General features: G+C 44.5%; 1 protein-coding gene across 1 annotated transcript; it reads right to left on the bottom strand.

Annotated features, from left to right (window-relative positions):
* Positions 1–8,872: 8,872 nt before the first annotated feature.
* Positions 8,873–9,662, bottom strand: LOC115320164. Its single transcript, XM_029980266.4, has 3 exons — positions 9,217–9,662; positions 9,047–9,153; positions 8,873–8,923 (listed from the first exon to the last, which is right to left on the bottom strand). Exons 1-2 carry the CDS (start codon positions 9,660–9,662, stop codon positions 9,054–9,056), a joined length of 546 nt encoding a protein of 181 aa, XP_029836126.2. The 3' UTR covers positions 8,873–8,923; positions 9,047–9,053.
* Between the last annotated feature and the right edge of the window lie 510 nt (positions 9,663–10,172).

The following is a 10,172-nucleotide window of genomic DNA, read 5'->3' as shown; positions in this document are numbered from 1 at the left end:
CGTAATTTGGGGACATTTTCGACCCCATGGCCGCGCCTTGCATTTTCAAGTAATGATCCTCATCCAACATAAAGTTATTGCAGTCTACATTTAAATCCAATAAGCACAGAATACAGCTACTATCTACGAGAGAAGAAAGGTATAAACAGAGGAATTTTTCCACGGCTGCCAGTCCCTCCATTTGTGGGATGGTAGTGTACAAAGAGCTCACATCCATAGTAGCAAAAACCTCTTGAGTGATGTTACGCCGGATCCGTTCATATCGTCAATAAGATTAAGAAAGTATGTGGAGTCCTTTACGAAAGATTGTAGCAGGGGGTTTATGTTTAATCCCGTGGTCTACACATTCTTAAATTCGTTCGGTTGGTGTGCGTATGCCTCATATAATGGGCCTCCCTGGATTGATGGGCTTATGAACCTTGATGAGCATATGGAGGACACCTGGACGAGCATTTTTTGACTTAAGACAATTATATTGATCGCTGTTAATTTCATGGGAACTACGTAGATCTTCGCGTGTTCTGTTTATTATCATACAAAAGAGCTTTGTAGGATCGTTAGGTAGACGTTGATAAACATTTGGTTTTTCAAGCTGGGTCGTTGCTTTCCGCATGTAGTCGACCTTGTTCATAACCACAACACCACCACCCTTATCCGCAGGTTGATTAATTACGGCCTCGCTGGACTTCAAATTATTAAGGACATATTGTTTCCTTTTAAACAAAATAATCCTTTGTGTGGTTCCTTTAGCAAGCGAATAAAAAATATCGTTCCGTATAGCTTGCACATATTTATCGATGTACACGCTGGTCTTGCTTGACTCGGGGGTCCAGTGTGACGTTAACTTGAAATTCGGTATTGTGCTATTATGACCCCTTGTTTCATTGCATCCTTCTTTTCGATTAAAATTCGTCTGAGGCTTAACTATCGGGAAAACTGTGGTACATCATCTAAAATTTCGAATTCTTTTGCGGCACGTGGGGTTGCTACAAAACTTAAGCCTCTAGATAAAACTGAACTTTTTCTAGAAGTCAGAGGAATATCATATAGGTTAATTACTTTACAATCACTTGTTTTTAATAGACTACTAGCCATACGTGATTCATTGTTCAGGGACGGCAACATATTATCCTTATTAACCTTTGACAGGGAAAGGACATCACGGTGCGCTTTGTTTGCCTTGGCTACCTCCAACTCATCAAGGAGGAGGGAGGAGTAGAGTTCCTGTATAGCTACCTACGGTAGCAGAGTTGCGCATTCAGCCTCGGCGCGTGGCCGTAGCGCCGGCTTTCCCGCACGAGCTGGATGCTTTGCTCCTCACGTGACTAAATTTGGCGAATAGCGGCGCCGCGCGCGCCGCCGCGCATGGAAAACAGGAGAGGAGGAAAAGGAGGCGGAAAGCAGGGAAACATACGCTGGGGCAAGAGAAACGTCGGCGGAGCGACCGTAAAGGTGGCTTTCTTGCACGCCAACGGATGCTTTGCTCCTCACGTGATGGATCTCGGCGAATAGCGGCGTGGCGGCGCGGGGAAAACAAATGCGCAACTCTGGCTCCCGTAGGGAGCCTATACAGGAACTCTAAGGAGGAGTGAAGCGCACTGCCCTCTTTTTGTCGTTCCAAGAGCTTCCGTGCCTAGCTTCCTTTCCTTCCGCCAGGTGGTGATCCCGTGTCGGGGCGGCGATTCTCAACAAGATGTGTGCCCGTACCTTTCGTCACGATGACCCCTGATCAGGATAATAAATACGTTCGTAGTTTTGCCAAAATGTCTGTGCCGTTTGCAAGACAGCTTCGCTGGTCATCTACCTTCACAAAGTGAATGAGCTCATGATGTTTTTGCAGATTCTGCAAACTTTTTTTTGATTCCCATAAAAAATATATATATAGGTTTCATGATAAAAACAACTGAATTGGATATTTGTGAGGACGCTCTACAACTGCTTCTTAACTTTTGCTCTAAACTGCAGATTTCAAAATTTAATTTATTAATCTTAGTTCATTAGTTTTTTGGGTAAAATACAAAATAGCCTCACTTGCTTCACACAATGAAATAACTTAGTATTTTGGTTTCGTCTTCCTAAAATGCACCAAGCTATTTCTGAACCTTGGCTGGATTTATGTGCAGTACCCTGTATAAATGTATACATATATATATATATATATATATATATATATATATATAGGGCATGGTCGCGTAGGGTTGGCCGAAGGCATGGAGTACACAAAGTTGAAAATCCCAAGTCAGAGAAACAAAGACACGGAAGGTTTATTTCAACGTTTCGGCAAGAGTCTTGCCTTCGTCAGGAAGGCAAGACTCTTGCCGAAACGTTGAAATAAACCTTCCGTGTTTTTGTTTCTCTGACTTTTGATTTTCAACTTTATATATATATATATATATATAGAAAGAGAGAGAGAGAGGGGGAAATACTGTTGCGTAGGACGACGAAAAGTACATAGGAAAGTAAACGTACCTCGAAGCTTTTCCTGGAGTTTTATTACATATAGGTCGACGTTTCGGCCTGAGCCAGACCTTTTCTAATTAGTGAAAAAATACATATGGTTCCATCTAAAATGTTGCTGAGCATCATCGAAAACTGCTAAATTAGTAATTTTCACGGACTTCGTTCTGAGTCCCCGACTTCATCTTCGTATAAATACGTTAAAATTACTTCGACTTCTTTGTACATTGCGTCAGCATAAGTTTTATTAATTTTTTGTTGATTTCTTTTGGAGTGTTTGGTTGTTCTGTTTTCGAGCCTTGAATATGACACCCCCCTTATGCAATGCCTCCTTGAAGGGGCCTTTAATCAATAGAAATGAAATAGAATTAAGTCATTATCATTAGTCTTTTGCAATGCGCGAATGTACCAAAGTTTCCATGTGCATTGACTTGCGTTTGGTGAGTTTTTGTGGTCACAATTAATTCAAATACAAATACAATCAAACAAATACAAAATATCAGTCCTTGAATACTGTATTTCAAACATTTTAGGACTTCAAACTTAAATGTCGCTGCCGGTTTTTTTAAATTTTACTTCCTAAGAGATGCCATTTAATTCAGCCTTGGCAGAGAATGAATTACGTGACGTTTCAGTACCTAAATACCTTATGTGTTTTCAAGAGATTGTATTTACCCTGTGTGTATAAAGAAGTTGGCCAGTACAACACATGGTTAGGAAGGTAGTATTTTAAACGAGATCTTGAAAGTGTCTCATAAATCAAGAGTGGTAGAATAATATCAAATATGCAAAATAACAAACCCACTGCACACGGTAAAACTGATCGTACACTGAAACGGGGCCACATCTCTATCCGAAGAGAAAAAGTGAAACACAAATGTTACCCCCCTATGGGTAATCACACTGGGTGATCAGAAACCGATGTAAAGCACAAAATAAAGAAGTAAAAATGAAAACAAATGCTCACGAGTCAACTTTCCGAAAGGGAGGGGACCGGTCAGGATGGTGACGACAGATGATGATGTTCGCCCGATGCAAGTTCCCCGGGAAGTCGAATAAGAAAAAAAAAAAAAAACTAGAAGTTATTCGATGCCGCTTGACACATTACGACGTTGGTTAGTTTAGGATGGCCATTGTGGCCACTTTTATTTTCAAAAGAAAAGGGCAACAAGTCAACGTTAATTTACATTTCAAAACTCCCAAAATTAAAACCCATACTTTAGCCCTAGCCTCAACAGCCGAATCTTCCTGATGTCAAAAATCGAATCCCCAAGAATCTTTTCGGCAGCCCTTTTCTAGACTCGTAGGGACTTCCTATCCCTCCAGGGACGGACCAATCACTTCAAATTTCACCACTCACACGTGGTACACTGTCGCCCAATGGTCGGCGAGCTGTCAGCCTGACGCTCCAACCGTCAAATCCAAATTCCTTGTAGAATCGGTCCCTGCCTTTTTTTCCAGCCTGGCTGCGCCAACGGCTAAATTATTACATCGGGCAAAAAGCGACATTTTTATACTAAGCGGCGAAACCCTCTATATACAAGCACACTCAGTTAAAAGCGGCAGCAGCTCCAAGCACGGGTTCTCTCCGCACCGCCTCTCGAAACCCGAGACCTTTCTTAAAGGAGGACCAGCAGAGATATTCTTCAGCCTGGCGGAAAGTCCTCCTCGCCCTCTTTTTTTCCCTTTCTCTCCTGTCTTGCAGTACGGCGAGGCGGGGGGAAGGGTCCCTTTTTGCGCCGGCTTCTTCTGAGAGGATAAGCCGAGAAAATCCCCATTGTGAGAGACGGGCGATGGGTTTGGCAGCAGCGACCTCGTGACTTACGGGTAGCTTCAGCTCTTATCGCGTAATCTGCCCTATTTTTTGGCGCTCGCCAAGCCTATACTCCGTTCCACCTTCCGTCCGAGCACAGCGGACGCTAGGAGCCATCCCAGCCAATGCGGCGTTGAGAGAGTGTCATGCGACCTTGAGCTCCCTGCGTCGCCCCGCCTTACCGGCAGGTCACGCGACTTTCTCCCGGCGCTGGATCGGCTGGGATGGCTCGTGGCGTCCACTGCGCTCGGACTGAAGGTGGAACGGAGTATAGCCCCTCGGGCGTACGGTTCACGGAGCTGCAAGGCTGCGCTCTTCCAAACACCGAATTTGAGCTGTCGAGGTTGTTTGGCTGTAGCCCGTGGCAAAGGAAACATACTTCGGAGCTGCGGTGCATCCCCAAACCCATTGAAGGTACGTTTCATAGATATTCTCGGTTGATCAAGGAGCTTAGAACACATGCGCGAGATGTGGTGACTTCAATATGTGAGGTTGACTGACATATTCACAAAACATTCCATCTTCAAGAGACAGGCTTATTACGCTCAAACCTGCCTCAATTGGGATCGCTGGAAGACAGAACTATGTACCAGGCGCGGGCATCTTGTAGCGGATCTCTGTTTTCTAGCAGCGAGCACAAATTATTGTGTGCGTAACTCACACTATATGATGGCCAACAAATGTAGATGACATTTATATTTACACATCCCAACAACCGCATGAGGTGAGAAGGCAGCAGTTGTGTGTGTCGATATTAAAAAAAAGTTTTAGTGGATCGTTTTAGCTCCTGGATAACCGCATCCTGCATCAATATATAAGCTATACCCTTTCTGTGAGCATTATTTATCGAGTGCGGCTATCGAAGCGTGTCGTGTTATAGTTCAACGTTGCTAAATCGGTGCTATAGCACGTGCTGCCGCTTTAAAGTATTTTTGAGCCATTAAAATAAAAGAATAAACTAAACGTAGGCGATTTTTTTTTAACATGAAACGCGTTTGTAATTTTTAATTGCAAACAGATTTTAGGTATACTGCCACACAGTTAGCAAGGACAAACTATCGCTGGTTTTTCTCGTTTTGTTTTCTTAGAAGTGAATGATGTTTAGAAAACTGTTAATGTGAGTATTCAACCTAAGTGGCAGAGCTTAGTGCTAGACAATACATGTTGCTGGGCAGAAATAGTAAAAAGCGCCAATGTCGCGTTCGGGCTAACACTGCCACGTAATGTACGAATACCGCTACAAGATCAGCGCAAGCATATTATGGGAATGGATTTATTACAGAATTTGTTTTAATAGGTGAAAGGTTGCATTCTTATTCAAGCAATTCGAAAAAGAATGCTTCTATTGGGCGCCGCCAACGGTTCGGCAAGCTGGGCTAATGAATCGGAAACAATGAGAGCAGCATGCCGGCAGTCGCCATTTTCTCTAAGCGGAGTTTTGAGGCGATTCGACAATCTGTTGTCGCTGAGACGGCGTTCGTTAAAACGAGCCTCTCTAAACCGCATGCCACAACTTTGCGTACACTGTTTATTGAGTCGCACCTCCTTTTTTATCAAGCTCAACAGAGCGCTGTAGGGAGGCAGACAGATGACTTCGTTCAATGCAAACTTTTTTCTCAATTAGTTTTGTTTCAATCGAATTATATGCCTGTATAACTAACGTGGTTTCTCTATACTCCCTGTAGGTGTATAACGTTCAGCGGACGGCCAGATGGAGTGCACCGAATGTTTTTGCGCTCCGTGTATACTGACCCAAGGCCACGTGAGGGTGGGGATGGGCCAGGCACCGTCGTCCAAGAATCCTGGGGTTCGCAAAAAGTATTACAGAATGGACTGAGCCTGCCTGGCAAATTTGGCCGCTTGGCGTGACCCCAGGTACTTGGAGAAGAAGAGACAAGCCGGCCAAGGAGTATATACTAAGCGTGAATTGATGCCAGTGTGCGTAGTTGCACACGTCCGGTGCCTGTATCCAAACCCACCTGGTGTTCCCTACATGGGGCACATGTGGGAGTAAACTATTTGTGTATAAAGTCTCTGGATTCAGCGCCTTTCTTTCTGTGCCTAGTTATTAGTGCAGTGTTAGCACGTTAAATGTCTCAAATCTGTAGTCCACCTTTTTTTCTTGAAACACCTAGTGCGCATGCCCTCTATCCATCGTCCCTGCGTGGGTTCGGGAAAGCGTTTTGCCCCACCAAATTCGCCATATTGTTTGTTCCACTCTGGTGAGGGGCGAGCCGCGTGAGTAACGCTGACTCGTGTAGCTCTTAGCAGGCTCTCGCCACCGAGTCACAAGTCGGTGCCTGCATCGCGACTGCTGGTTTAGATGACCCGCGTTTCTTCAAGCTGTTTTTACAGCTTTCTTTCCGTGTCACCTTTTCAACATTGTTTTTCTTGGAAAAAAATAGAGGTACTATTATTATTATAACCTCGCGTAAAGTTCAATAAGGGAGCACGACCTCGAGCGTTTTCAACAGCCGGTGGTATAGGTAGCAATGGGGCTGTACAACACTAGAGCGCACGTTAGAAGAACGCCGACATTAGACCGCCGACAGTAGAGCGCCACGACGTTAGCTCGCGCGACATGAGAGCGCCGCAACGTTAGAGCGCACGACTCGAAAGCGCTGCGACGTTAGCGCGCGCGACTCGAGAGCACATCGAGAGCGCACAACCAGTCAAGCGCGAGTGGCCCAACCACTTCTTCGGGCATCGCGTGCTTTATGTAAAATTGGCGGGGATTTACGCCGTGGCATTCGGCAAGGACATTGCGAAATGAGTCGACGAATTTTTTTCGTGTAACAAACCAAGAAATGTTTCAAAAAACTGACAGCAAAAAAAAAAAAAAAAGGATTATCTGTAGCGTATATTTCCGCAGAAAAAAAAATGCAGCTGATCTATATAGCTCCATTAGTTTTCTGATGTTATATCTCACAGATTTGAAGGGGAGGTTTTCCTGTATCCGTCAAAAGACTGGAAAGCTTTGCATCCGATAAAACTGCGCTGAGCTTTCCTTCGATGAGTGTTTTACTGAACTTTTTTAGCGGTGAGCTTTTTCCATTACGGTCATGGACGTCAAAATACTATTAAAGTTATGCGAGAAACGTCCCAATAACCGCCAAAATGATAGGGGTCCAAATGCCTGTCAAAAATAGACCAAATATAGCAAAAAGCAAACATTTATTGTATATCCGAGAGACGCACCGCACCACCGTGAAGAAATCTTAGACTCGCTGCTCCGCCCAACTGCAGGCATTACCCTTGCCCCCTTCTCTCTTCTATGTCAGCAAACAATTGGTTAGAAGGAGCCGTACCCTTTTTATTTTTATTTTTTTTATTAAAGGCATCTTTAATAAATCGAAAATCGCCAATGCTCCGATTCGATGAGTCGCACAATTTAGTTCTGTCTGTGGAGCCGCGGGTACATCCCACAATTTGCAGTGTTCGCTCAACTGGGGTGCGCTCTCGTGACATGCGCTCTGGTATCAAGCGCGCTACTGTCGCAGAGCCTTCGCGTCGCGCGCTCTAACGTCGGCGCTCTAGTGTCGCGCGTTCTAAAGGTACCCTCCCAGCAATCGGCTGCCTAAATTACTATTGGCCGGATTCGGAGAAAAGCTTTTCTTTCACTTTCCGTGCGCTGATAATTTTCCCGTCATACAGTTGGCGTGGATACGTGACGTCAGCAGCGAAATAACACCACACACGGTCCCGAGTAAGGCTCGTACCGTCGGGAAAATTACGGACTTCCTGGTCCGCCTCAAATGCGAACAGAATTTCCTCATCTCAAAAAATCGCAACACGACAGCCCCGAAACGTAAATAACGTTTGCAAAATGCCGACGACAATATATACAACGCAAGCTAAAAACCAAAACTGAAGAAGCCATGGTTATGGTACCGCGGTACAAGAGCGCGATTTCTGGTGCGGATCCGTCTTGAACCCAGCCGCATAATTCTACAAATATTCAATCCTCTTAGGCAAGTGCATAAATTGCAAAATTATATTGCACATTTATTTTCAAAATAAATAGGGCATGGTGCGCAGAGGAATTGCTAGCTTAGTTTGTTAAAAAAAAATTGGAAAAAAACGAGAACGGAAAAACAGTGTATCACTCACTAGCAGACAGATATCGAGCCTAACTTAGATAAATATACGTATAACACCGAAACAAATATTGCCAATGCCAGAACACGCGCGGTGCGTCAGAAAATACTCGCAATATACTGTGCGTAAAAGGCTGTGCTTTTCTTGTGAGTCTCGACTGCAGTAAAATTAATTTTTCTCTTCAGCTAATCTATTTTTTTATCGAAATTATTAATATCTCGTTCAAGACTCACGAGAGGCACAGCCAAGAGGTGATGTACATTCTGCTGAGCTCTGATCTATTTATGCGCTAAGTGTAAAAGGGTGAGCACTTTATATACTCCGAAACCCCTCGACGGGCGTTTATTCGGAATTTGTACTTCGGAAGATCACACCCTGGTTGAAGCTCTGTCGCAATCGTATGTACCGGTTAGCGTTCACTTTCTCTTGTGTGTCATCTGTATTTGGCAACGACAAAAGATTGTCATGAAAATTGTATATTTGCATAATAATTACAGGTACACCTTTGAGTCCGCGGAATGGCTTTTTCTGTCCCTTGTCCAGTGATGTCCCGAGCTGGGAAATAAAAACAAACAAACATGTAGAAGTACACACAACAATTGCCCAACTGTTCTAATGAAATAAGCTTGCTTGTTATTATACGTCAATGGTACTAGTTTAAATTTACATTAGGCATACCTATAAGTTATACACTCTCGTCATTCACAAGGGAGTCGTCATTCACCGTGCTGGCATCTCCCAGGGCAGCAGACCGAAGCACCAACTCCCGAATCTTTTGAACGAAGCTGGAGGAAAAGAATAGAGGATTAGTATTCCATGGCAACACTGTACACTTCAAAATATTCTACCTGTATGTCTTCCTGAAGTACTTCCTTTTCCCGCCTTGCCAGTCTGGATGACGACAGTCCTCAATAGAGTAACGTGAAGTGTAGCCTCGCCCAACATGCTCATTCCAGTCTAGGAGTGCCAAGCTCTGCCTCAGTTTGTAGCTTCTGTCCTGGTAATGAATCCTCTTCTGGAGGTAAATTAGCATAGTATTATTGAATGACTCTACATAGAATGTATCCTTCGACTTTACGTAATCTTCCGCGTTCTTGTAGATGGTTGTTGATTTCAGAAATTTTGTTAGAAGTTCCGACGCTAGCGGGTCTTTCACGAGCAGCGTTGTCGGGACATGTCCATTTTCTTTGCAAATTGATTCCTCGCTGCATTTCTCGTGTTTACCTTCAAAATGGTTTACGCAGTTTATGAAAATATCTCTTAGCTTGGTTGGATTCCCCTCACAAGCGGCCATAGCATAGTAGGCGTGGTTACGGACCGCTTGGCACTTGTCGGACAGCTCCACGTGCCATGTCTTGCCCTCGTTCCTCTTCGGTCCAGATGAAATTGCAAGAAATCCTTTCTTGAGGCTCTTCGCAGCGTGCCAGCGGTCGTTGGAGTTGGATGGCCCGTTTTTTTCTCTGATTATTTTATTGACTGTGGTGTTGCGGTCGTGTGCGTGATCTAGCACGGAGATCTTTTTAGAATCGAAGTACTCGTACAGCTTTTTGGTACCGAACGCTTCGTGCTTTTGGGAAGATAGTTCATCCTTTTTGTTTACGTGAACAATCCCTACAACTTTGTGGGTCATTTGACCAAGCGCGACGACATCTGTGTGAGTGGAGTTCTTCCGGCAAGCGTGCCGAGCATCAGTCTCGACACTAATTGCTGTCGAAGTGGGGTCATGTTGCTCGGTGGCCCTTGATTCGCCCTCTTGCGCGGCTGCCAGGCTTTCAAGCTTGAGCAACTCTACAGCACCTTCGAT

Source organism: Ixodes scapularis, unplaced genomic scaffold, assembly GCF_016920785.2.
Source record: "Ixodes scapularis isolate PalLabHiFi unplaced genomic scaffold, ASM1692078v2 PGA_scaffold5__190_contigs__length_132052651, whole genome shotgun sequence".
NCBI classification, from domain to species: Eukaryota; Metazoa; Arthropoda; class Arachnida; order Ixodida; family Ixodidae; genus Ixodes; species Ixodes scapularis.
Note: the sequence above shows the minus strand (reverse complement) of the source record. Positions and strands in the feature narration are given on the sequence as shown.

What these genes read in the sequence shown, in the direction of transcription:
- LOC115320164 (XM_029980266.4), bottom strand. Translation starts at nt 9,662, where the DNA reads ATGGCCGCTTGTGAGGGGAATCCAACCAAGCTAAGAGATATTTTCATA. An exon ending in TACTTCAGGAAGACATACAG is followed by an intron (nt 9,154 to 9,216) that starts GTAGAATATTTT and finishes CTTTTCCTCCAG; the next exon opens with CTTCGTTCAAAAGATTCGGG.